Genomic DNA, 26,615 nt, shown 5'->3' with positions numbered 1-26,615 from the left:
CAAATGATGCCCCTGTCTATCTGTGAACCCCCCCCCCAAAACTGGCCGAGCCCCCCTCAAGTGATGCCCCCCCATCTGGGACCCCCCCAAGGGAAGGCCCCAGTCTGAGCCTCCCCAGGTGATGCCCCCATTCCATGCCCGGGGGTCCCTCACTGGGGGGTCCCGGGGGCCCTGCGGGGGCTCAGTGGGACCCCCCCCCGGCGCGGAAGGGCAGCCGCGGCCCCCCGGGCCCGGCTCAGCTGCTCCACGGAGGCTTCGAGGTGGGCGAATCTCTCCGAGAGCCCCCCCAGCTGCTCCTTCAGGGCACGGAAATCCCGGTACAGCTCATCCAGGGCCCCCGACAGCGCCGGGATCCTGCGGGGGGTGGCGGGGTCAGGGCAGGGACCCCTCGGAGCACCCCCCGGGGACCCTCCAAGCCCCCCAAGGGAGACCCCCCAGCCCCTCACCTGCTGTAGTCAGGCAGCACGGTCTGGTGGTCCGCCAGCAGCAGGTTCCGGAGCTGGGAGGTGATGGCGAATTTCCAGTTGTCCAGGACCAGCGTCAGGTTGGCACAGCCCCTGGTCAGCGGCCTCTGGGCTGGAGGGGCCACAGTGGGACCACAGGCAGCCCCCCCCCGAGCAGGACCCTCACCTGGGACCCCCTCTCCAGCCCCACGCCCAGGGCAGGCCCTGCCGTCAAGCCCATGCCTGTGCCTGTGCTCCAGTGGGAAGGGGGTCCCAAGTGGGAAGAGGATCCCAGGGATGGGAATTACCCTCTCCTCCGTCGTCCCACGCTGCCGGGCGCCGCTTCAGCTTGGCTGTGCTCCCCAGGGCCGTGAGGAGCAGGAGGGGGAGCAGCAGCCGGGCCATGGCTGGGCTGTATCCCCGCGGTGTCCCCAAGGGTGTCCCCAGGGCTGTCGTGTCCCCAAGGGCCGAGCTGGGCACGTGCCACCCCCCTGCTCCTGCCCTGCTCCTGCTCCCGCTCCCGCTCTCCAGGCTGTGCTCCCCGGCTCTGGCTCCAGCAGCTCCCGCTCCCCCTGTTCCAGGCTGGGCTGGCGCCGGGCCCAGCCGCTCATGGCTCCAGGGCTGATTGCAAACAGACCCGGACACGGCCCGGACACGGCCTGGACACACGAGTCCTGCCGGGAATGCCGAGCAGTGATGGGGTGCAGGTGGCACAGCACTGGGGAGCAGGGCCCCCACCAGTTCCTGCTGGGAATGGGAACTATCCCAGCCCTATGAGCGCTGTGTCACCTGTTCCAGTTGGGAACATGGAGCATCCATGGAGCTCCGTGCCAGCAGAGGTGACGGAGTGCAGACGACACGGTGCTGGGGCACAGCGTCCCCCCATTCCCAGCAGGAACAAGAAACATCCCAGCCCCATCCCAGCTCATGGGAGGGAGCACAGAGGCACTGGGGTGCAGCATCCCCCCTTTCTCGTTGGGAATGTGGAACATCCTGGGACAGGTGACAGAGAGCAGGAGGCTCTGGTTTGAGGTGCTTTTATTCCACGTTACTCGCAGCCCCCCTGCCCGGGCGCCCCCCAGCACTGCACCCCCAAACCCCAGCACACCCAGGGAAAAAGCAACCGCAGCCCAGAGCTGGGCCTTGGGATGAAGCCTTCGGAGAGCCCCAGTGAGGGGCGGGGGGGCCAGAGGGTCCCTGCCCTGCTGGACACCAGGACACCCTGTCCTGGAGCAGGATGGGACACAATCCCAGTGCCCCTGGGAACCAGAGCCACAGAGACAGAACACGGGGGCTCCAGGACAGGCACCTCCATCATCCACCTCTGCCTGGGACAGCTCCAGCCAGGGGCTAAAGGGAGGCTGGGGCAAGAGCCCCAAGTCCAGCTCCAGCCAGGACATGCTCCGGAGGGACGAGGGCACGGGGGAAGGAAGGCACCAGCTCCCGGGACACGCTAGAGGTGAGATGGGTGCCCAAGTTACGTGGCTGTCCTGTCACCCCTTCCCCGGGAGCCCACTCAGGCTCTGTGGGGTGACACAGCACCCAGAGGGGACACCCCTCCTGCAGTCCCCACAGGGTGCTAAGCTGAGAGGCTGAGAGCTGGCAGGAGCCCACCCTGCGCCCGGTGTCCCGTCCTGCTCCGGGAACATCAAAGCCACCTGCCCACCCCGCCGGGGCCAGTCGGTGCCGGAGCTGTTGGGATCTGGGCACCCACACGGGCAGGGAACTGGAGCAAAGCTGCAGGCAGGGAGATGCCAAAGCTTCCCCATCTCCTCAGGAGGGCAGTGGGCATGGACCCCCCCTGAGCCCCCTGGGTCCCCCTGGCAGGCTGGCAGCAGTGGGGATGGTGGGGGGCCAGCCCGGGGCACGGGCTGAGGGGAAGCATCAGTTCTCCGGGCTGGGAGCACCAAGCGGCTCCGGGATGGCCCCCAAAAGGGAGCGAGGAGTAACTGGGGGGCTGGAGCCACCCCGTGCCCGGCTCCGCAGCCGGAGCTGGAAGCTGAAGGGAGGAAGGGGAGGGACAAGCGCCGCGCCGGCTGCTCCGGGGAGGCTCGGGGCGGGAGCGGGGCTAGGAACGGGGCAGGCTGCACATCTCGCAGTGGTCCGTGCCCGGCTGGTTCATGAAGGTGCAGTGCTGGCAGGGCCACATGGCTGCGGCCACGGCGTGCGACGAGCCCCCCATGGCGCCGTATTCCTGCATTCCCGAGAGCGGGACACCCACCGTGCCTGCGGAGAGAGCCCGGGGGGAGCGCTGGGATCCCTGCACAGCCCACCCCGCAGCCCCTCCGGTCCCAACCCTGGGAGTGTTCCAGGGGGCTTGGAGCAACCTGGTCTAGGGGAAGGTGTCTCTGCCCATGGCAGGGGGTGGGATGAGATGAGCTTTAAGGTCCCTTCCCACCCAAACCATTCCACGATTCCATGACCTAGCAACAGCTTTCCTCCCCCTGGAGCCTCTAGCAGCCTCTTTAGGGGCTTGGGAACAGCACCACACACAGCCCCCAGCCAGCTCTGCCAAGGGACAAAGGACCCCCCCTGCCCCAGGGACCCCCCTCTTACTGCAGAGCTGCTCGATGGTCGCCCACTGCTCAGATTTTTTCCAGGTCTGTGCAAGCTCCTCATTTTTGGTCCTCACGGCTTCCAGCAACAAGCTGATGCTGTCCTGGAAGCCACAGGAGGGAAATGAGCACTGTGACCCCTCCAGTGTCCCACTGGAAGCTGTGACCAGGGATGTGCCCTCCTTCCCTAGCACAGCAAGGCAGGACCCTGAGCCTGAGCTGTTCCCCCTTTCCCGAGATCCTTGGAGTGTCCCAATTTATCCCTCTGTCCCCTCCAACAGTCAGGCAGACCCCCATATCCCAGAAGATTCCGTTCCTCTGCTTCCAGGATGTATCACCTACTGCTTTGGGATAGTGTGCCGGTGCTGCACAGCAATCCTGACTTCCAGAGGGGCAAATCCTCCATGCTGGAGCACTCCAGCCCCCATCCCCATCCTGATCTCCAGCTGCCCAGGGTCATCCTGGCTGCCTCACACATGCGCAGCCTCCGGCCAACACGGCCCAGCTGGATCCCACCGGGAAGCTCCGGCGGTGCCGGGGCAGCCGCCAGGCCTGTGGTGCCCGGCCAAGGGCAGCAGAGCTGCACTGCCAGGACACTCCTGGCCCCACCAAGGTCTGGGGGCTCTGCTCTCATTCCCACAGAATTCCTCATTCTGAGATAATTTTTAAAACGTTTCCAGCTCTGGGAGTTGCAGCCAAGTCGGCTCTGGAATCATGTGGACAACCACCCCCCCCTCAGTGCTCCTAACAGCTCGGGGGCTTTAAAAGGGTTTTAAAACTTTTTTAACCTTCTCCCAACAGCTCAGCTGGGAAAAGACAGCAATGGGACCTGCCCCGGGACACAGGATGGCAGGAATGGTCACCCCCACCCACCTGAGGGATCTGGGATGGGGAGGATGGATAGGGACAGGAATCTCCCCACCCCACTACGTACCCGCAGAGGCATGACCTCATTTGTGACCAGGAAGAGGAGCAGATGGAAATCAGAAATGATGTCTAGGAAAATGGAGGATGTGTTTTGGGACAGGTATGTGGCCAAGCTGTGGAAATCCTGGAGAGAGGGGACAGTAATAAAGAGAAGTCACTTCCTATTTTGATGCGTTACCAGACATTTCTGGCACCTCCGGGCATCCGCTGCAATGTGCAGGGATGATCCCAAAATCAGATCCCAGGCTGCTGATTGAATTCCAGCTAACAACTTCCAGGGAAAAGGATCTCTGCACCCACACTAGCTTTTCCTGAGCAACCCCAGTGCAAACAGAGCTGATCTCAGACCCAAGAAGTGCTGAGTGGGGCCAGGCAACTCCAGCCCTGTCCCTATGGAAAAGGGGTAGAGGGGGATGGAGCAGCCCTTTCCTCCTCATCCTCTGCCCTGGCCTCTTGCAGGAACAGTGCCCTGTGCTTTAAAGTTCCAACCAGGAAGAGAAGGCAGTGCTCTGGGAGCAGAACAGACCCCAGACCCTCTCCTGTCTGTGGGGAGAAGCAGGTTCATGGTGTCTCTGTGGGGCTGGAGCCCCTTGGCCCCTCTGGTGCTGCCTGGGGGGCACAGGGAGCTCTGATCCTGTCACGGAGCCGTCGGGAACACGGCTGGCAATCGGCATTGGCATGCAGACACTGCTCTGTGCAGGAAGGAGTTTGGCAGCTGCACTGGGAAGGGGTGACTTGAGGGCACAGCTGTCCCTCTGCAGCTGTCAGTGAGCACAAGGGAGGCAGCGCCAATCCCTATGGAAGTGGCTCCATCAGGAATGAATCCTCACCTGAGTTTCTCCCAGCACATCACGGTTCTCGATGGGGAATGGATTTTGAGAAATAGAAAAAGTGTAGACTGGATCCTTGGGGAAAGTTGTAGTAATCTAAAGAAAAAAAAAATCCAAGGAATGATGATCAGAGCCCAGTGGGATATGGGAAGCAAGGCTTGGGATAGCCAAGAGCAGCCATGGCTATGATCCCAGCTCAGCCAAACAGTGAGGGATCCTGCAGGGATCTGATGGCTTTTAATTCAATTTAAAGTGATATCCCATCATCCCCTTGGCTCCCAAGCAGCCTTGTTTCTAAGGAAGCTGGAGGGACATAGATGGAGCTTGGTCCTGACAGATGCCATGGAGACCATCCCTCTCTGCACAGGTTACTGGGATACAGTGATCCTGGCACAGCCGTGCTAGGGGGGGATCCTGGGGGCATCCTAATACACATTCCATCCCTCTGTTTTCATCCCAGTGACAGCCCAGGTATCCCAGGAACAGGTGCCTTCACTACTGCAGGAATCCCTGAGCTCCATCACTGCCTGTGCCAGGGGCAGCTGGAGCAGAGCAGTTGCTCCGGGTGGATTTAATCGTTGTTGGCACCACCTCCAGCTCCAGCAATATCATCTGTCATCCCAATTATTTGCTTTCCTGCCTCCCATGCCGTAAGTTTGCTTCCCAGCCCCAGGGCTGAGCCGTGCCGTGCCTGGCAGCAGCTCTGCTCTGGCCAAACTGTGCCAGAGAGTGAATTCCCCCTTCCAAGAAAAGGCATTTCTGGACAACCTGCTGAGTCACTTGAAGGAGATGGATCCCTAATTGCTGCTCTAAGACAGGCAGCTGGAGTTCCTTCCCTAGGCAGTGCCCAGCACACGGATCCGTGGGGCAGCTGCTCCCCGGCCGTGTGGCTCCGTGCCAGGGCAGAGCCGTGATAAGGCACCAGGCAGTGCCTTCCTGGGAAGCACCAGGCAGTGCCTTCCTGGGAAACAAGAGTGTTCCCTGGCACCACACTGACCCCTCAGAGCAGGGCAGCCACCTCCCTGCTAGGAATGCCTGGCAGCAGTGGAAAGAGGAGGATGGCGTGCCTCAGGAACCACCTCCAGTGGGAATTTTTGGAAAGGGTGAAGGGTTTGCTGTGCCCTGACCATCTCCCGTGGGAAGCAAACACTATGGAATACTCACGTCTATGATGAGGTACTCGACCGGCAGCGGGCGAGCCAGCTGGGTGATCTCGTTCCCAAACTTGTCTATGTCCTGAAAGAGGAACAGTCGGATTATTCCTGAGCATGGAAGTGGTGTGAAGCCCAAGGGATCGTGCCCTGGAGATGCCCACCCAGGATCCTGAGCTCTGGCAGATCACTGAGGGTGGAAAAGAACCTATCTGGGTGGTGCAGGGCTGCCCAATTCCCTGCAGCTCTCTGGGGCTGGAGATCTCTATAATTCCAGGATCTCTGGAATCAGGAAACGGGATTGCTGTTTCGTCATGAGCCAAGGGAGTGCGTGGTCACAAACCACCTTGGGCTTGTCTCCCACTGGATATGGACCTGGAATTATCTAAGGAGTGTAAATCAAGGTGTGATTCTTGGGGTTGTTGGACTTGATGATCCTTATGGGCCCTTCCAACTCCAGATATCCTATAATTCCATGATTCTAAATGTCATTTAAGCAGCTCTTCTGTCTAAAAAAGGCCACATCTGCCTCCTCAGCTGAGGCAAACCTGCCTTTCTGCAAATCCAGGAGTCCCTCATCCAACTCTTCACCTGGGAATTGGGAATCCAGGCACTTTCTCGTGCCCAGACCCTTAGAACCAAGCACATCCCACGGCGTAAACTTGTTTTGCTTTGCCAGACGAAGGGAACATAAAGTTTAATTAGGGAGACAAACGGCCAGCATATGTTCATTAATCATAACCTGACAATTAGACGTGATTGATGTCAAACACGCCGAGTTCAAACGGCGCTTCGGAAATAAATCCCAGAGAACTGACACTTTTCATTAAAGATTCCGTACGAGGGGGTTGTGTTTTCTACCTAAATCATCACTTAACGTGGTATAAATCATTCATTGAGCCCCACATAAATCATATGCCCATAATTCCCAGTCAGGGACTCTATACTGAAGTTTCCATGGACTCAGTGGCTGGAGCCAGACCAGAGGTGTTATCCCAGAAGGTTGTGAGTCCCACTCCTCCAGCGGATCTCCCATGGGATGGGAGCAGCACTCCCTGGGCTGAGCCAGGGAGCACCATGCAGGGACAAGCTGCTCACTCCCTCCTTTCTCCCTCCCCTTTCTCCCAGCCGTTTTTCTCCTGGAGAACACCACTCCCCCACTCTCCCTGGTGTTTACACAGCACAACTATGCAGAGCAGCAGCCAGCACCATCCCGCTCTCCCAGTACTCCCAGTCAGACCTCGCCCCAGCAGGCTCCAGCACGCTGCTCCCCTCCAGGCACAGCCCCGCTTCCCGACCCCCTCCCCAAGCACCCCCTGTCCCCAGGAACTGTTCCCTCTGTAAAAAAAACAATCTCCCAGTCTTTGAAGCTCCTTTGAAAAGCAGTTCTGATAAGGATCTTTGCTCCTCACACATGACAGGTTGTTGGGAGCTCCTGGCCTCAGATCCCTCTTGCTCTGACAGGAGCAGGAGGAGCTGTGGAGCCTTTTTTTGGGAGATCACAGGACCTCAGAGCCAACCTGCTCCTAGATCTCAGTGATACCACAAGAGGCAGGAATCAGATCCAATCAGCTTCCCAAACACAATCCTGCCCCTGCAAGAAGGGACCTGCAACAACTCACGCATAATTAGCCCATCTGGAATTCATTTTCCAATCTAATTAAGTTCTAATATGCAGAAACATTTTTCCAGCACCTGTTGGCTTTAATCTCCCCCTCTGGGGATTTCCATGTTAAATGCCTGCTTTTTCATGGCATGCTGCTGAGGCCTCCAAGACATCCACAGACTGGGACCTCGCTCCCCCCGAGCCGAGGACGTGTCCCAGTCCTGACAGAACAGCCCTCCCGAACACTGACATTCCTCTCCCACCCCCATGGATCCTTTAACTATGTTTTAAAGACCTTAATGAACATCAAGTTGGGAGAAAGAGGCTCATCCTGAACTTAGCATCACCAGGACCCCACCAGTGCCCTATTATTGCTGCAGCCTGAGCCCCCCAAAGCCCAGTGGCACTTGTTCCAAAGGGAGCCAAGGAAGGGGTTAATGGAGCCATAGGTATTTGGCTCCTGGACAAAAATCCATCAGCAAGGTCTGGACAATGAGTTATCCTGGTGGAGATTGCATCAGGGCTGGGATTAGAGCCTTCCAAACCACTGTTTGGAGGCAGAAGCTGCACAGGGATGGGGATGAACAGGGAAAAGGGTGGGAGCACAGCCAGTGTCACACACCTCGGTGGGATGGAAAAGCTTCTGGGTGGCCTCGGGATTATCCACAGAAGGTGAGGGGAGCAGCCAAGTGAGGAGCCTGGGCGGGTGTCAGCCAGGAGGGAGGCTCCGGATCCGTGTCCCAGGGCTCGACAGCCGTGAGCATCCCACGCCGTCAGCATCCCAGGCTGTGAGCATCCCACATCCCACGCCGTCATTCCCGACCTGCTCCCTCGCTGAAGGCACCGTGGAGCTCAGCAGCCACCTGTCCTTCCCGTGTGGGAATAAATCCCAGCCTTGCTCTTCCCTCTGCCATTTCCCAGCACTTTGCCGGGCGATCCTGCCCCTCGCACGGAGAGCGCGGCTGAGGCACAAAGTGACTTCTCCAAGAGCAAGTGACAGGTCAGGGAGAGTTGAAACCCTTCCCAAGAGACTCCTGGTGAGCTAATCCAGCATCCTCCTCCCCAGAGCAGCCAGGACATTTAAGGCTAAGGCGGCTCGTGGTGGGAGGGCAGCCAGGGAAGTCCTTCCCCGTTAGTGAACACTCCCTGCAGCCTGGCTCTCCCTGGGAAGAGGATTTCCAGTGCCATGGAAGGACAGCCTGGCTCAGAGGTCCCACTGGGCTCTAATAAAAGCAGGGCCCTGGGTTGGGGTTGGCGGGATGGGACACGTGTCACTGGTGCCAGGCCAGGGCTCAGAGCACGTGTGGGACTTGAGGGCAAAGGGCTCTTGCACAGTACTTGTAAAGGGCTTTTGTCTTACAGCATCCCAAAGAAACTCTGGGGGGATATTAAACCATCCCAAAGAAACTCTGGGGGAATATGAAACCATCCCAAAGAAACTCTGCAGGATGTTAAGGCAGCTGTAAAATGCAACTCACTGCGAGGATGACGATGGCATCGTCTGTTTGAGCGCCACAAATACCAGTGATAAGAGACAAAGACAGCCGGCCCCCAAATCCAATCATCCAAGGGTTTTAAAGGGTCTGTAAAACACAGGAATCTCTTTCCCCAGTGGTGGAGCAGTTCAGCAATGCCAGAATTCCTGGGCCAGAGGACAGGGATGGGACAACAGGGTGCAGGCAGGGAGGGACCCCTCCAGCTGGGGCACAGCGCTGAATAATCAACCCAAGGTACATTCTTAGGGAACTCCAAATCAATCCAGCTGTTTTCCAGAACCAGATGGACAGAGGAGGCTGCTCAAGGGCAGCAGACAGGACAGAAAACACTTGTGTGGAACATTCAGACGGGCTCGCCCTCATCCAGCTGAGAAACTGGGTGAAGAGGCCGTTGCAACATCATCATCTTCACTCACAGAGTCTTTACCCCGACTTGTGTCTGTGTCTTGACAACATCGAGTCCTTCACGAGTTCCGTGTGTTGAGCTCTCCGAGCAGCACGTGCCGGCTGTGAAACGCTCCAGCTGGAAACGCTGCACTGAGATGCTTCCCAGGCACCCTGGGAGGCTGGGGGGGGGATGTGTCCTTCCTCCTGGCTAACTTTACCTGGGGAAGCACTTCAGAGCATAGTAACTTGTACTCACAGTCCCCAAACCCCTCAACTCCCACGCTGGGGCAGAGCTCTCGCATTCCCGGGCCAGGAGAGCAACGGCCGCTTGTCCAAAGCCAATTCCACGGGGGTGGCTCCTCGGAGCAGCAGGCGAGGGGCCAACGCAAAGAGAATGGTAAAGAAATACAGAAACCACACAGCTGGAGGCTCAGGAAAACTGCAGGACAATGCCAGTGCCATCAGCTTTCCCATTTCCACGGAAGAAAAGCAGCACCTTTTCCCATTCGGAAGCCGGAGGTGAATCCACTGGCCCTGCTGTGGATCTGAGTTCCCTGGATCCTGCCTCACATCTGGCTGTTCTATAAATACATCCACACTCACAAATATCGGCCTCCTGGTCCTCGTTCAATTAGAATTAAGTTGTAGAGCTCCTTTCATCCTAAAGGGCTTTTCAGATGGATATTGTATGGGAATACACATGGACTTTTCCCTGGACCAGCAATGGCTGCACAGTCGAGGGAAAACAATTGCTCCAAAGTGCAGCTTTCTCCCCAAAACTGGTTGGGGGGTGGGCAGAGGGGAACCATCACAGACCAGGACAAAGAGGGAGCAGGGCACTGGACCCCAAAGATTCCATCCTGTGCTGCCAGATTCTTCCTCCTCCTGGAGTTCACTCAGGCTTGGACAGGGCTGCTGTCACCAGCCCAAGACAGATGCCCATTTAATGGGACCCCAAAGGTTTCCCAAGCCAGGAGTGACTAAGCCTCACATAGATTTAAGAACATTAGGAAAAAATCAAGGGGTCCTAGAGCCAAACTCGTTTAAGGTTGAGGGATAATCCCACCCAGCAGAGCCATCCTTGAGCACTCCGTGAAAAGGGCAACTGGGGAGAGAAGTTCTAAAACCCGAAATCAGCTGCAGCCTGATCCGGTGAATCAGTGGTTCATGGAAATTTCCACGGAAGGCTGGAGCCATCCGTTCCCATTCTGTTTATCTCCCTGCTTCAGATTACGGAGGGGAGTGAAGCCCTGCTGGGAACACCCACCAGCTTCCTGCTGCTCCCAGCACCCCGGGTGGCCCACATGTGGGACACAGACCTGTGGGACCTCCTGCAATGCGCCCGAGTGTGGCACAGCCCGGGCTCCTCCGGAGTGGGATCAGGGCACGCCAGGAGATGATCTCATCTCCCTCACGTTCGGGGCCAACCTTTGCACACCCCAGCGCTGCTGGATCTTAAGTGGCCCTGGTTTATCAGCTCTGAGATTCCATCCCAGGCAGGGATTCCATCTACCCTCCCTCTCCAGCACTGGATTGATCCCAGAGGTGTTCCTTGTGGGGCCAAGCCAAGCCAGCACTTCAGCGTTAAGGGGTGGACGATGGGGTCTCTCAGGGAAATCAGCACTTCCCAGTCCCAGTTTCAGGACACGCAGGAACAGCCTGACCAGCTCCATTCCTGTTGCTGGTGCACAATCCACTCATTCCAGTCATCCCAAACGAAGGCAGCTTTCCTTATCCCGTGCTCCTTAAGGGACAGCTTTAATACAGGCAGCAGGAGCAGGCATGACAAGGAGGAGATAACTAACGGGTGATGGATGGCTAATTAGCTGGCAAGCAGTGCCATTAATTAATTCCTCTGTCCCTGCTCACGGGGCACCACCAGCCCCGTGCTGGAGCAGCAGAGCTATCGGCATCCGCAGGGAGCCTGATCCCGAGCTCCTGACTCGGCCCTGCAGGAACACGAGGGGCTGAGGGTCTCCAGAAACAAGTGCCAAGGGAATAATGACATTCCATCCATCACCAACAGACCCAGAGGGCGGCAGGCAGGGACCAGCAGTGACATCCCAAATAGTCCTGGGACCCCCCTCCAGCTCCGGAGTTCTCAACACAGGAAGGACGTGGAGCTGCTGGAGAGAGTCCAGAGGAGATCATGGAGATGCTCCGAGGGCTGGAGCCCCTCTGCTCTGGAGCCAGGCTGGGAGAGCTGGGGGGGTTCACCTGGAGAAGAGAAGGCTCCAGGGAGACCTGAGAGCCCCTTCCAGTCCCTAAAGGGGCTCCAGGAGAGCTGGAGAGGGACTTTGGAGTGACAGGACAAGGGGGAATGGCTTCCCACTGCCAGAGGACAGGGTTAGATGGGATATTGGGAAGGAATTCTTGGCTATGAGGGTAGGGAGGCTATGGCACAGGTTGCCCACAGAAGTTGTGGCTGCCCCATCCCTGGAAGTGTCCAAGGCCAGGTTGGAGCAACATGGGATAGCGGGAGGTGTCCCTGCCCATGGCAGGGGGTGGAACGAGATGAGCTTTAATGTCCCTTCCAACCCAAACCATTCCATGATTCTATGAAGTGAGAGTATTTCAGATCCGCTCCAGTTGTGCACGTTCCCTGCTGCTCCTCAGGACCAGAGTGTGGATCCAGGGGCACATCCCAGCGCTGCCCAGGCCCTCAGCCCTTACCTTGTAGAACACATCAGGCACGTACTGCTCGCTGCTGGACTCCTTGGCATAGCCCAGCTCCGGCGCGTCCCGGCAGGGCAGGAGGCACTCGTCCCGCACCAGGGCCATGCACTGGTTCGACACCTGGTACCCCTCAAAGTGCACCTGGTTGTCAGGACCACCTGGAAAAGGAGAGAGTGGTCACAAATCCCAGAATTACTGAAGTTGGAAAAGAGCTCCAAGATCATCGAGTCCGACTGTGCCCGACCCCCACCTTGTCACCCAGCCCAGAGCACTGAGTGCCACGTCCAGTCGTTCCCTGAACACCTCCAGGGATGTGGACTCCCTGTCACAACCCTCTTCATGGAGAACTTCTTCCTGAAAATGCTGCACAGGGGTGATTTCCCCAGGGTAACTCCGAGCGCAGCAATAAAGTTGGACTCGATGAGTTTGGAGCTCTTTTCCAGCCTTAATAATTCCAAGACTCCGTGAATTAGACTCGAGGGTCTTGCTAACAATGAGAAACACTGAGATGAAGCTGCTGATGCTGCTGCACAGGAAGAACTTTAGGTAAGAATTCCCTCTAAGCTCCACATTTCTTCAGTCACACACAGTTCCAGAGCTATCCCAAGAGCACAGACCCAGGGGACAGCAGGAATGCTCTGCCAGGAGCTCCAAGGAGGAGAAGCTGCCCTTTTGGAGGCTCTGACAGCATCACCCTCCCACTACCCTGCAGGTGTCTCCTTTTCCAAACAAAACCCAGGCACAGCATTCCCAAGGAACCCTGAGCTGCAGATCCCCTGGTCATGTCAGGCCTAAACAGTGTTTTCTCAGCCTGTCCTGGATGCTTTGGTGGAAATCTGACATGGAAAGTGGGAATTAAGAGCCTGGCTCACGGAGGGATCACATGCTTGGCGCTTTCCTTTGGATAATGTAAGCAACATCAGGTCATGTGTCACTGGAATACAACTGGAAAGAGAGGATAGAGGCAGATGGTAGGAAAACATTACTATTTCCAAAGCTAGGAATTCAGGAGGGGATAGGAATTAATCCATGGAGAGGACTTAAAGGCAAAGTTGAGGCAAACTATCCAAATACATTTCTGTGGCACAAAAGGAAGGACTCAAGTGTTTAAATAGAAACCTGCTGGGCTGATTGAACAGAGGAGAATGAAATTAGCTGGAACAGCAAAGAGGAAATATTCCTTTTCTACCCTTTGATCTGTAACCTCAATCACTCACTGCTCCAGAACAAACACTCCTAGAAATTAAACATAGACCAGGACGGGGGGAAGGTCTGAACAAAGTCTGTTTGCTCAGTAAAACACCTTGTTTAAAAAAAAACCTGAAATAAATATATATATAAAAAAAGAGAGAGATACAGATCTATCTTTAATGAGAGATGGATGTGTTTAGCAGTCTGGAATGTACAGGAATGGGCCTGTTGACTGAAAAAGAGCTTTTTCACTGAAAAAAAGGCCCCGGGAAGCCTTACAAAGCCGGGCTCAGGGCAGGCAACATCCCATCCCACTTTCACTTTTCACACTGGATGTTATTTGGAAGTCATGAGGGTTTTTCATTGTGTTAAACAGACCCAGAACTCAGCGATTCTGCTCCAGGGAAGGTTTAAATGAAGACATGTGTCATCCCATGGAGAAGAGCAGAGAGAACTGGGAGCACTCCAGCCCTCCTACCACATGCCAGTGTCCCCCCTCCCAGCCCAGCCCATCCACAGTGCCTCTGGAGATTCCCTGAAAATGGCTAAATCCAGAGGTTTTAAGCATAAGCACTTTGCAGGCGCTTCTGTTTTATTCAGCCAAAAAAGTATGTTTTCAAACCCCACGTCAGGGTTTCCCTGACAGTGACACAAGGGAGATAAAGCTTCCCCCTGAACGTCCTGAAGGAGGAATTAATCCACAACTTTAAGGATCTGGATTGTTGTGGTTCTGCACTGCTGCTTCCAGGCAACAGAACGTGGAGCTTAAAGATTTGAAACAGAGAAGTGAGACCCAGTTATTGCCCTGGCTGCAGGCAGAGAGGGATTTCTGGATCAGAGAGGTGGGTCTGAGCCTCATATAAGTTTCTTTAGATAGTTGTAAAGTAAAAAAAATAGGTAAATAAATAACGAGTAACAATTGTAGAGAGGATAGAACAAAGAATGAAGAAGTATTTTAGGTGACAGAGTAAAACCCTTGTTAAACAGGACAGATGGGGATCAGGGCGTGTCATTTTTGGCATATTCTTCTACTAACAAGAAGTAACTCAGGTGTAACCCAGAGAGCTGGGGCCAGTTTATACCTGTAGCCACAACCGTGACAAACTTGGATCCAAAGTGCCCATCTGGGGAGAGGCGACAGATGTTGGGCTGCTGGTTCTGGAAGTTGCCAGCTGTGATGCACTCCTCTGCACTCAGGTAATACGTGTCCTGAGGGGAGAGCACCAGTGCCAGTCAGCGAAAGGACAGCGTGACGTAGCCCAGACCTATTTCCCTGGGCTGCAGCCAAGGGAAACGACCAACACCCCAGGAAAACACGCTTTCGTGGAAAGCTGCTGCAGAGCCCGGGACAGGAATGTGACCTGTCAGCTCCCCAGCCCTGAGCTGGCTCAGGACTGTCCCACGGAGAGTCCCCACCCACATTTACACACCATTCTTTTTTTTTTTTTCAAACTGAAGTTTCACTTTCCAAATATGGATATCACTGGGTTTACAACCACAGGAAGCTGAGGAGGTCGAAGTTTGAGCCACGTATGTGTCACAAAGCCCAGCCCATGGGAACATCCTCTGAGTCACTCTGGGTTTGCACCTCACACCCCCCACTCCCTCCACTCCACGGAGTTTTACTAATCCTAAAAAGGGCAGGGTTAGATGGGAGGAAATCCTTCCCTGTGAGGGTGGTGAGGCCCTGGCACAGGTTGCCCAGAGAAACTCCCATCCCTGGGAGTGTCCAAGGCCAGGTTGGATGGGGCTTGGAGCAACCTGGGCTAGTGGAAGGTGTCCCTGCCCATGGCAAGGGACTGGCACCGGATGTGCTTTAAAATCCTTTCCAACCCAAACCATTCCATGATTCCAGGAGCATCATTTCATTAAAGCAGAGGGATGAAGGGCTGCAGGCAGCTCTCCCTGCTCTCCAGACAGCTCAATCCCAAACAGTTGGAAGGGTTCAAGCTCCCTTTCCTTCAGAAGCACCTGAAAAACCCCATTTCACAAGAATTCCAGTGTCACCTGCACCCCTGCCCTGCCCTGGCTCAGCAGCTGGAATTAGCTGGGTCCCACCTGGATCTCACCTTGTTCCTGCTGTATCGAACGGTGCCTTTCCGTGTGTCCTCAGAGACCAGGTCAGTGAATATCCAGCCGACCTACAAAGGGTGATGGAGAACGTTGCTTTAAGGACAAAAAGGACAAAAAGAAAAAAAAAAAAAAAGAAACAAGAAGGAAACCAGAAGAGCTTATACATTTTCAGCTCACAGGACACGATGTTCTTGGCTCCCCTCGGCCCTGTGCACGCTGCCTGCAGGGAATGGCTCTCCCAGCTGTGCCGGGCTCTTGGAATCCCATTTCCAGGAGCAGCAGCATGCCAGCTGGCTGGCCAGGGCACCTGCAGTGTTATGTTTCACTATGGAATATTTTTCATGGAAAGATCTGGAGGCTGCAAGAGGCCTCTGTGCCTCCCACCTCCCAGCAGAAAGCAATTCCTACAGAGTGCCTGGAGCAGCTCACATGGTCCCAGTTTGAACCTCTCACATGATCCCAGTTTGAACCTCACAAGCTCTGGTTAGGAGGAAGCTCATAATGGAGTGCGATTCATTCCAAACTGGAGTCTGTCCCGACCCAAAAAACACATTCCTGCTTTCTGTGGTTGCACACTGGTGTGTGCATGTACACACCAATAACCCCTGGAGCGGGCATCCCTTCCACACACGTGTGCCATGTGTACACACACCTCGGGACGAACCCTCTCCACCCCTGTGCCAATCCCAGCCCCCACAGCATTAACCCTCCCGAGGCAGAGCTCCCTGCAGAGCCCAGACAGACCAAACCCTGCAGCCAGCACTCAGTGACGTGTTAAATCCCGTGGATTAAAAATATCTGATGGGAGAAGCGGAGGGAAAACATGGTAATAAATAAAACACACAGAAGTCTTGCTCCAGCCTCTGGCGAGGGGTGAGATCTTATCTGGGAGAACAAAGCCCTCCCCACAGATGTTTACAGTCTGCACTGAGCCTTCTCCCAGTCGAGTTTTCTTTAGCAAGTCAAATCTTGTTTGTGTACATCCCATTCCTGGCATTCCCACCATACCAATGGTGCTCCCAAACAGGAAAATATCAGCGCAGGTTTGAGGGATGTCAGGAAACCAGTGGACCCCGAAGGGATGACTGGCAGGATGGAACTGAGGGGGACCTGCACCCCTAAACCACACAACTCACTCCCTACAGCACCAAGAGACCTCATGGAAGGCAATAAAATCCAAGGGGAGCTCCTGCTCCTGGAAAAGGAGCACGGAAGCAAGTCCAGCTCCATCTGTGCCAAATTAGCACTTGCCTGGGAGATGCTCCCAGAAGCGGCTCCTGTCTGAGGGGAAAGAAAGGGGAAATGGTGTTTCTGTTGCTTTGCTCCAGCCTCTGATGTCCCTCATGACTCCAACTGCAGCTGCACTGCCTCGTGAGGGGTGTGTGCTCAGGAAAACCCTCTGGTTTGGGGTTTTATACCTAAAAACGTATATTTTATACCTAAAAAAGCTGCTGACACTTAAGTGAGATTCAGGTAACCCAAAAGGTCTTGGTCTGCTGATTTCTTTCCCTGCCACACACAGACACACACGATCCAACACATCCTGACCTTCCTCAGGCCAAGCTTTGCCGCGATCTCATCCACGACCTCGGCTTTTGGATCCTCCAGGATCTCCAGGCTGTTCTGTGTCCCGATCTGCAGCAGAGAGACACTTGTTAGTGAGAGAGAACAGGAAAAAAACCCCAGGATAACCACTGTAGGGAGGGAGGCAGAGCATGGGAGCAGAGTCTGGTGTCACCCCAGAGACCTCCCCCTGCAACTCTGCTCTCACACACATTCCCAAGGATCCATTTGTTCCTCTTCCACTGGCAATCTGTTGGATTTCACTCTGGCACTGCTGCAGGAGTCACCAGGATGAAGGAAGCACAGGAGGAGGGCTCAGACCATGTGAAGCCAAGCGGTGCCGTGCCCCATCTAGTGGGGACTCCAGCCCAACTCATCCTCAGCCTCTCCACCGTTCTGCCTTCAAATCATTTGGATTTCATTCTGTCTAATTAAGCTGCTTAAATTTTCCCAGAGAGCTGGGAAGGAATTGCAGCAAGGGCTGCAACTGTTTTGTTCCTAGCACAGAATTTCTTGGAAAATTTCCTGGAAATCCAGGAAATGAGGGAAGATGAAAAGTGAAATCCACTTTTACAGTCACCCTGGATTTAAATGATTTGAACACGGAGTAATGTAAAACATATAACATAAATAAAAATAGATATTAAAAAGAATATATTAATAAAATATAATCTAAAAATGTAATATACAAAATAATATAATGTAGTATTATATTAAATAAAAATAATAATATAATAATATATTATAAATACATAATCAGAAATAATATAAATAAGATTAATATGAAAAAAAGGCGGGGAACCAACAAAAAGCAAATCTGGGTTTAAAAATCTCTCGGTGGCAGTAGCTGATGGTGACATTAAGGACATAAATCCCATCATCTTTTCCTCGGGACAGTTTTCCTTGTGGAGCTGTGGCTGGAAACGACGAGTGAGGTTTTCCCACACTCAGCAGGTGTTTCTGTGTCCCCCAACCATGAGGGGACCCCGGGAGCAGTGGGGGCTCACCTGGGGGGGTTCATAGATGGCCGCCACCTCTGCCCGGATGCCCAGCGGGATGTCTTTGTGCTCCGTGTACCGGCCGTACAGATATCCCAGATGCTGGTTCCCTGTCTTCCTCCAGAAGTCTAGGAAGCGATCTGCAATTGTGTGGTTCTCAAACATGATGTTGTCAACATGCCTGTATTTCTGTTTGACAAAGTTCAAGCGTCAGGCCGTCCTCCGCTGGCTCCGGTGCCTTCCCAGGACTCACTCACACCACCCCTCTGGAGCGGGATCCTGCCACGGCAGGCGTGGGGGAAGCTGGGGGCTCCCTCCCTCTCCCCTCTGCTCAGCTCCCACCCCTCAGCACTGCTCCCTGCCCAGCAGGTCCCACCATGGGCTGGAGTGTGGGATGCGCTGAGCACCCCGGGAACCTCGGGGTCTCTGCTGGGACCTTCACCCCAAGAGCCTCTGCGAGTAAAATGACACTGAAATTCAAGAGGAAACAAGAAGCTGAGTGGCCTTTTGGATCCCCTGAGGAAAAACAGCAGGATTCATCACTAGTGCTGCCAGCTCAGTCCTCCACACTGGGAGGGAACTGCTGACCCAGGACATTTTGGAACCCTTTACTGCAAGGCCTGAAGAAGCTGGGCAGGATTTCCCTGACACCTGGAGGCTTCGTGCTCCAGGCTGGCTGTTCTGGAAGTCACCTCTCCCAAAAGGGAAGCCAAGGCCCCTGTGAGGTGCCATGAGCTCAGTCTCACCTGTCTGTTGAGGGTGATGGCGCTGGGCTGGCACTTGGTGCAGATCCCCTCTGGCCAGGGAGGGTGTCCCTCACACCCCGACTTGATCTTACAGCTGATGTTCTCCAGGGCTACAAACTTCCCCCTGGGAGAGGGGGGAAGAGAAAAGGGGGGAAGAGAAGGGAAATGGGGGAAGAGAAGGCTGCTGTTACCACAGTAAATGCTTTTGGAGCAGTAATTTATGGAGCATGTGGGAAGTAACAGGTTGTAGCACTCGGGCAAATCAGAGCTCCTTTCATGTTCATGAGGTTTCCTGGAAAGGGAAGTTCCCTTCAAATGGAAGTTGGGCTGCATCTCCCAGAGAGATTTAAAAAATCCCAGTGGTATTTAGGAATAGCATGGAGATACACCTCTGTGTAACTTATGTCCATGGAATTCGAGAACCAGGCTTGGAGCTTGGTGTAACTAGGGAACCTCTTTCCTTCCATCTGGCCTTCTCCCCCCATCAGGAGTGTTTCCTGGGAGTAATTACATTGCCACAGAAAAAAAAGGAAAACTAGAAAGAATAAAACCCCTAAAATAAAAAGCCAGATTATTTTTTTCTCTGCCTTTTCCTTTTTTCTTTTATTTTTCAACACGTTTCCTCCTCAATTTGCCATTCAATCCTCGTATCCCACGCTGAGATCTGTCTGTACTCTCATTTGTGTTTAAAACAACAAAAAAAAGAAGCTACAACCAGATTCCCTTAAACCCAGAGCTTTTCTTACTTGTCTGCCCCTCCGGTCAGCTTCCTGATGTAGGCATGGAATGACATGTGCTTCACAGGAGGCTCCAGATGGTTCAAATAATCCTCATCGAACGGCTGCCAAAAACACCACACAGAGCAAAGGCAGGTCAGGCACCTGTCTGATAACACCCTGATCACTGAGCAAATGGATGTTCCAGAGTCAACCCCACCAATGTGGAAGCAATCAAGGAAATTCAGGCTCATTTTCAAGGCAGCTACTACTGGGATACAAACAGTGCAGCTTCACAACGGTGAGTTTTATGGTCGCCTCCTGCTCTGGTGACAGATTGGCTCCACAAATCAGAACGAGCCTCAAAGGCAAAAAGCCTTTTCCTTTCGATATCTAGCAACAAACAAGGAGCCAGCTGCTCCAACACGGCCAAGGGCTTCCAGAGCACTTCCAGCAGTGGGGAACAGAATCCTGGAATGGCCAGGATCCCCTTTGGAGGGGTGGCTGCTGCTTCGTGCCATAAATTACACAGCCCAGCACGTTTGGAGGCTAAAGCTGCTTCAAGCTGAATAATCATGAAATCATGGAATGGTTTGGGTTGGAAGGGACCTTAAAGATCATCCAGTGCCACCCCCTGCCATGGGCAGGGACACCTTCCACTAGCCCAGGTTGCTCCAAGCCCTGTCCAATCTGGCCCTGGACACTTTCAGGGACGGGGCAGCCACAGCTTCTCTGGGCAACCTGTGCCAGGTGGTTCAACTGGAAAGTGCTGGGATACAAGGGATGAAACAAGAAGATACAGGAAAAAATGAAGAGGGAGGAAAAATGGAGCACTTTTTAAAGCACTTTCTGCTAAACTCATTATTGCAGAAAACCATCATTAACCAGGATAAACCCGGGGTCACAAAGGCCTGGAGCTTTAGTGAGCCCAGAGCCAGCAGTGCACAGCAGGATTCCAGCCTGGAAAAGTGTTCCACTCCTAGGAAAAATGTTCATACTGGGAGAAACTGGTGTGAGTTTGTAGCACCCTCCTGGGGCTCTTACCTCGAGTGGGACACAGTGAACACATTTACCCAGGGGGCCGTGACGACACCTGGGCAGAGAGAGAGAGAGAAATGGGGTTAAATCTCATTTAATATGGGAACTGAAGTGGGGTTAAATCTTATTTGATAATGGAAAAATCAGACTGTAAGAGTTGCTCTTGAGTAATTTTGGTGTGGAAGAACTACATGGAGTTCTGAGCAATTCTCCAGCCCCCAGGGAATGCTACAGAGGGGTCATGGAATGATGGACTGGTTTGGATTTGAAGAGACATTAAAGCTCATCCAGTTCCACTTCCTGCACCTTCCACTATCCCAGGTTGCTCCAAGCCCCATCCAACCTGGCCTTGGACACTTCCAGGGATGGGGCAGCCACAGCTTCTCTGGGCAACCTGTGCTAGGGCCTCCCCACCCTCACAGGGAGGAATTTTTTCCTAATATCTAACATAAATTTCTCCTCTTTCAGTTTGAACCCATCCCTCCTTATCCTGTCACTCCAGTTCCTGATGAATTGGACTTGAATTATCTTGTCCAGGTTGAAGTTAAACCTGAGAGTCTCAGGTCAAGATCAAACCCTCCTTATGTCCCTGGGAAGGGGCTCTGCTGTCCCAAAAATCACCTCAATCCACGTCAGGTCAGGTTTCACAACCCTTCAAGTTCAAAGAATTCAGACTCTTCAAATTCAAAGAATCTCCAGGCCATGTGGCAGGGCAGGTTTTAACAAAAAGCCACCCAAAACATTCATCCCTTATCAGGCACTGGAGGATGGGCTGGAACAACCAAGTGTGTGTTTTTTTTGGCAGATAAACCCTGCAGGGTAGAGTTAGAGGAGAAAACCTCTCCTTTTGTGGTGATTGCTTTAAAAAAATCCTAAACCAACAATAAAATCCCCCCCAGCACTAAGACAGTGCTGCTTTCCAAAGGAAGGGCACTGGAGGTTGGTGTGTGGAGACAATGGATGGGATCCAGTTGCAGGATTGATTTTAAGGAGGTTTTGTGGCCGATAATGTACAGAAAGGAGCCCTAAATGCTGCTAATGCACTCAGCATCCTTCACTTGAGATTGATCCACCCTCCCAAACCCAGGAACAAGCCCAGACACCTCCTTTTATCCCCTGGGCTTTGGCTCTCTGCTAGGAACAACTTCATTGATTCCTTGAAAAGTGTGGGCAAGCTCAAGACAATGTTTTCACCACAGAGTGGTGGGTTTTGCCTTTATTGCTTCAATAATGTGACATCCCATCACTTATGGTCAGCCAAGGAAGGTCAGAGAGGATTTTCCACACATTTCCCTGCTGCTGCAGCACTGAGGATAAACCATATGGGGGACAACACCACAGGGAAGGGCAGATGATTCTGTTTCAGCAACAATTCCTGGTTGCCTTTAAAATTTTCCCTCAAACCCTTTCAGGAGTCTCTTTCCAGAGGGTTCCAGCCCCAAGGCCACAACTGGAACCCAACTGGGACGTTAATGCTGAGCAATAAAACCCCATCACCCCCCCAGGGGGTGTTTTAGCAGCACCAGTGTAGATTTTGGGTGGGTTTAACCCATTGTTGTATTATTTTTACACAAATAGAAGCTGCTTTGTTTCCCAAAGGCTCTTGCACGGAGGAGCTTTGAGAAGTGGGACTTTGGTGCATTTTTGTGAGCAAAAGGGACTCCCTGGTTTCACAAAGGTCAGAAAGGCACGTGATGGAAGGGAAGTAAAAAACTAAGCAGGGAAAGACCCAAGTCCCAATTCCACACCTCTGTCACGGGACACTTCCACTCATTCCCCTCGCTTCTGTGTTCCCCTTTATGAGAAGTGGCTGGATCTGAGGGCTCAGAGTGCTCCTGCTCGGGACATTCCCTGGCTGCTGGGCTCAGACATGACATTCCAAACTCTGGACACAGCAGGAACACACACAACACCCCCCCACTCACAGCTGCTGGTCTCGGTTCCGGTAAATCTTCCCATCCTGCTTGATCAGGTACTGGTCGATCTCATCCTCCACCACCTGGGGGGCAGCCCCAGGCCGGGAATTTTGGGAGACAGAGGTGTCCATGGTCTCTGAGGAGGAGCCAGCTGGGCTCAGGGGGTACAGGAACAGCATATCCCCGTGCCTGCAGGGGTGGGAGACAGCACACAGGTAGTGGGAGGGGTGGGAAACAGCACCCAGGAAGCTGGAGCTGCTTCCCAGCCAACCTCCTGGAACATGGAAGAGCATGGAATGTGTCCCAAAGTATAATCAGACTAGCTCAGGTGGCAGTTGGAAGCTGCTCCATCAGCCACCTCTTCCTGCTGCTCTGGTCATTTGCCACAATAAATGCAAAACCCTTCCATCAAGAGACACAACCGAGGGGAAAAGATGGAGAAAAAGGCAAAGGGAACCTATGGAGAGAGGTAACAGCTCCAGGAGGGAAAAGGAGTAGTGTGGATCCCATGTGGATCAAGCCACAGCCTTCCCAAGGCAGCTGCCAGCTGGCACATTCCAGGGACACACTGCACATAGGATGTGATTTTTCCCACTGCTGCCCATTTTGGAAGGTCTGAGCAGAGCCCCCCATGCTGGAAAAACCCTTCCCACGGGGACTCACTTGATTTTGAGCAGGTTGAGGGATTTGTTCTGGGCTGCTGTGATCTCCCCTGTCCTGTTCCTGTTGGTGTACACGGAAAAGCCATTATTCCTGAAGCCAAATTCCTTGGCGACCTGAAAGACGGGGGAGAAGGACAAGGTGTGAGGTGTCTGAGGGTTGGAAGGGGCTCAGAGCCAGAGCTGATCCCAGGGAACTCCTACTGCAGGAATTCAGCACAGTTCTGAGCTCAGGATAATGGGGAGACATGGAAGAAACACCTGGAAACAAAAGCAATGGATTAAACCAGGAATTTAAACACCCAGAATGTGTCTCTCCCTCACACAACACGAATGCAGAATTTGATCTAAATCCAGGCAAGCACTGCAGGACTGCAGGGAGAAACTTCTCCACTATCCCAGTTCTCCCTGTTTTCTCGCTCCAGCCACACCAGCAAGTCATTCCCATCCTCCTGGGACCAGAATTCCTCATCCATACCTTCACCTCTGTGGATCTTTTGCCCTCAGCTCCGCTCCCACCAACCAGCTGCTTCACTCAACCTCTTCCCGCTGTTCTGCCTGTTTATCCCCACTTTCCTCCTCTCTCCCATGGAATTCACCCCCACAACAGCCACCTCTCAGCCCCCATGCTGGTTCTCCCAGCTCAGTTTAAGGCTGATTTACTTGGGATCAGTCCAACACCTCTTCCCAGCAACAATAATTTACACATTTGGCCACTTGAAAACATCATCAGTTCAAAAATGGTGTTCAGAGTTCCTCCACTTGACAAGTTTTGCCCCAAATTCTGAAGTCAATGGCCTTTATTCTTAATAATAAAAATAATCCCTGTGGCTTTGGGAACAGGGAATGCCCCCAGGACAAATGTGATGAGACACAAAGAACTGTCACATGAGCAAAGCCATGAAAAGCAGGGTTTTTTTTCCTGTCAGCTCCACTGTGATTTGCAGCAGTGAGTGATCCGTGTGAATGGGACCCTTTCACGGGGATCAGCTCCTGCTCCTCGGGTTTGAGTTGATTCCCAACTCAATTCTACCCTGAGCACAGCCAGAGTCACTTTTTTAGGGCTTTTCCCTGGGTGTGGTACAAGAGACAGGGAGGATTATCCAATCCCTTATTCCTTGCACACTTCTGGAGCTTCTCTGGAGCAGATCCAAGTTAATTCCCTGTAGGGAAGCAGCAATCTGATGCCTCTCTAATTCCAGCTGTCCCCCTAAACACCAACCCCACTCCCTGGGTGAACATTCCAGGGTTAAAATCCACAGCACAGGTAGGAGAGATCTGGATTAAGATAAAACACAGATCTCAGGTGGGAAAATTTGCCCCTTTTCTCTTCCAAGCAAACCCTGGAAATAAACCCACACAGGTCTTGTGTTTGGCTCAGCAAGAGGACAGAACCTTCCCCAGACCAACAGGCCATTCCAGGTGCTTCTGTCCTGGCAGGAAGTGTTTTCCAGCCATTGTTCCACACTGCCTCGGGTAACCTGAGCCCTGGAAAGCAGCAGCTTGTTCTGCACAGGCTCCAGAGATCCTGAGAGCTTTTTTTCCCTCGGGTGAGGCTGCTCAGAGGCTCCAGTGGGTGTCCCTGAGCCAGCCCTGGAATCCAGTAGGATTTTTCCCGGCCAGGTGGGAATGCTGTCAGGGAATGCTGTTGGGTCTGGGCTTCAAACAAAGCAAATGACTCACAGAGAGCAGGTTTCGGGCTGCTCCCATTCCCTTCCCTCTCACAAGGAGAACAAAGAAAGCCCAGTCTGAGGGTTCCAGGCTGCAGAGGAGTTCCAGGAGGGAATGAAATGGAGAGCTGCTCACTCCTAAAGAGCAAACTGACCACGGAGCAGCTGCATCACCACACAGTCAGCCCCCCTGACAGCTCCCACGTGGCATGTTCCCTCAGCCAGGGGGGAAATCCTGCCCAGAGCTCCCTCAATCCCTCCCTTGCTCTCTCCAAACCCATCTTGGAAAACCAGCAGCACACACAGCACGTCCAAACAACATTCCAAGCCCAAATCCAGCAGCTGAGCCAGGCCTGGACCCTGGTTTGACCATCCCCCAGCTCCCCTGTGCCATTGTCACCCTCTTCTTCCCAGCTGCCACTTCTTTGGGAGAACCCTAAAAAATATCCTTCCTGGGAAAGCTCCCACCCCAAGGGACCCCAACAGAGAAGCTGAGGGAGTTTATTTTCTTTAAATGTGTTATTTTCCCTCTGGAACAGCAGGAGTTACCCCAACAGAAGTGTGGGTTTCCCCCTGGAATGCTGTCCCGTGCTGCTGGCAGTGAGATCAAACACAGGTATCCCATGGGATAAGCAGTGGGAGCCCTGCCCCATCCCTTGGGGAGGCACAGGGGGTCCTGGGGTACCTTTTTGAGGAACGTTGCCACCGTCTCTCTCTTGGTGGCCGTGATTCTCTTCACTCCCTCCGGCGACTGCACACGGATGATCTGGGGAGGAGAGGACAGTGGGTCAGGGAGGGGGACAGAGCCCACCCTGAGCCCCCAGCCCTGCATTTCCCTGCTCCTCCCTCCCGTTCCCATCTTCCAGAGGGCCTGGGAACACCCAGGGGGACAGCACTGGGTGGTGTCTGCAAGCACAGGGGTGGAATCATCCCAATGCTCCGGTAGGAGCTTCTCCAAGGAAAACACTTCTCTGAGCTCAGAGCTGGAATTAAACCCTCAGGAGGGCGGATCAGAGCTCCCAAGAGGGGGGTTATTCACGCAGGCACCAGTGCAACTAGTGTTACTGGGCACTGCACTGGTCGTGGCTGAGCCCTGGTAATCAGGAGATGGGGAGAGGCTTGGGCTGCTCCCAGGAAACCACAGTTCAGGAACGGGAATACCGGCAGATTCGGGGGGGGGGGGGGGGGGAAGGCCAGGGGAGTCCTTCGGGTGCAGGCAGGGAAGGGGCAAAGGTAAACCCCGCAGTCCCGAGGCGCGGAGGGGCTGGAGCTGTTCTCAAGGGGCCGTTCAACCGCTCCCGGGGGACACGAGGACACGGGCAGGGGGCGGCGTGTGTGGGGAGGGGACACGAGGGACACGAGGGGACATGGAGGGGGACACGGGGGGAGCTGCCCGTGTCCCGCCGTCACCCCTTCTCACTCTCTCAACTTCCATCCCGGGCACAAGCCCGTTGGGACGGGACCGGGAGCCCTTCACCGGCCCCACCAGCTCCTTCTCCACCTCCCCCCGAGCCCCCGCCCGGGGCTCAGAGACACCGGAGGGGTCCCGGCCCGAACCGCGGGGGAAGAACCACGGGGGGCCGTCCCGCGGCGCCGCGGGCGCTGCCCGGCGCAGGCACCGCCGGGCCCGTCCCGGTGCCCCCGTCCCGGCCCCGCAGGAATCTGCTGCCTCATCGCCCCTCCCCCGGCCGCACTCACGATCGTCTCGGCCATGGCGCTGCCCGCGGGCGCCGGGGGCTCGCCGAGCCGCTCACGCACGGCCCGTCCCGTCCCGCTCGGACTGTCCCGGCCCGTCCCGGCCCTTCCCGGCCCTTCCCGGCTCCTCCCGGCCCGGCCCGGCCCCGCCGCCTCCCGGGACCGGCCCGCCCCCGCGCCCGCCCCCCCGGCCCCGTGCCCGCCGCGCGCGCGTTCCGCCGCACTAAGGTTCCTACCCCGCGTGCAACCACAGCGGTCCCCCCATGCCGCCTCGGTGTC

General features: G+C 54.7%; 1 protein-coding gene across 1 annotated transcript; it reads right to left on the bottom strand.

The window, feature by feature from the left end:
• Positions 1-1,464: 1,464 nt before the first annotated feature.
• On the bottom strand, positions 1,465-26,470 carry NPLOC4 (NPL4 homolog, ubiquitin recognition factor). Its single transcript, XM_032706800.1, has 17 exons — positions 26,340-26,470; positions 25,327-25,407; positions 22,976-23,088; positions 22,322-22,501; positions 20,403-20,451; positions 19,389-19,483; positions 18,643-18,766; positions 17,906-18,085; positions 16,884-16,970; positions 15,332-15,403; positions 14,345-14,471; positions 12,069-12,229; positions 5,920-5,991; positions 4,756-4,851; positions 3,933-4,049; positions 3,000-3,102; positions 1,465-2,669 (listed from the first exon to the last, which is right to left on the bottom strand). Exons 1-17 carry the CDS (start codon positions 26,352-26,354, stop codon positions 2,512-2,514), a joined length of 1,830 nt encoding a protein of 609 aa, XP_032562691.1. The 5' UTR covers positions 26,355-26,470; the 3' UTR covers positions 1,465-2,511.
• Positions 26,471-26,615: the final 145 nt, after the last annotated feature.

This window comes from Chiroxiphia lanceolata, chromosome 19, assembly GCF_009829145.1.
Source record: "Chiroxiphia lanceolata isolate bChiLan1 chromosome 19, bChiLan1.pri, whole genome shotgun sequence".
In the NCBI taxonomy this organism is placed as follows: Eukaryota; Metazoa; Chordata; class Aves; order Passeriformes; family Pipridae; genus Chiroxiphia; species Chiroxiphia lanceolata.
Note: the sequence above shows the minus strand (reverse complement) of the source record. Positions and strands in the feature narration are given on the sequence as shown.

What these genes read in the sequence shown, in the direction of transcription:
- NPLOC4 (XM_032706800.1), bottom strand. An exon ending in CAAAGCTTGGCCTGAGGAAG is followed by an intron (nt 15,404 to 16,883) that starts GTCAGGATGTGT and finishes CACCCTTTGTAG; the next exon opens with GTCGGCTGGATATTCACTGA. An exon ending in ATGAGGTCATGCCTCTGCGG is followed by an intron (nt 3,103 to 3,932) that starts GTACGTAGTGGG and finishes TGTGGCTTCCAG; the next exon opens with GACAGCATCAGCTTGTTGCT.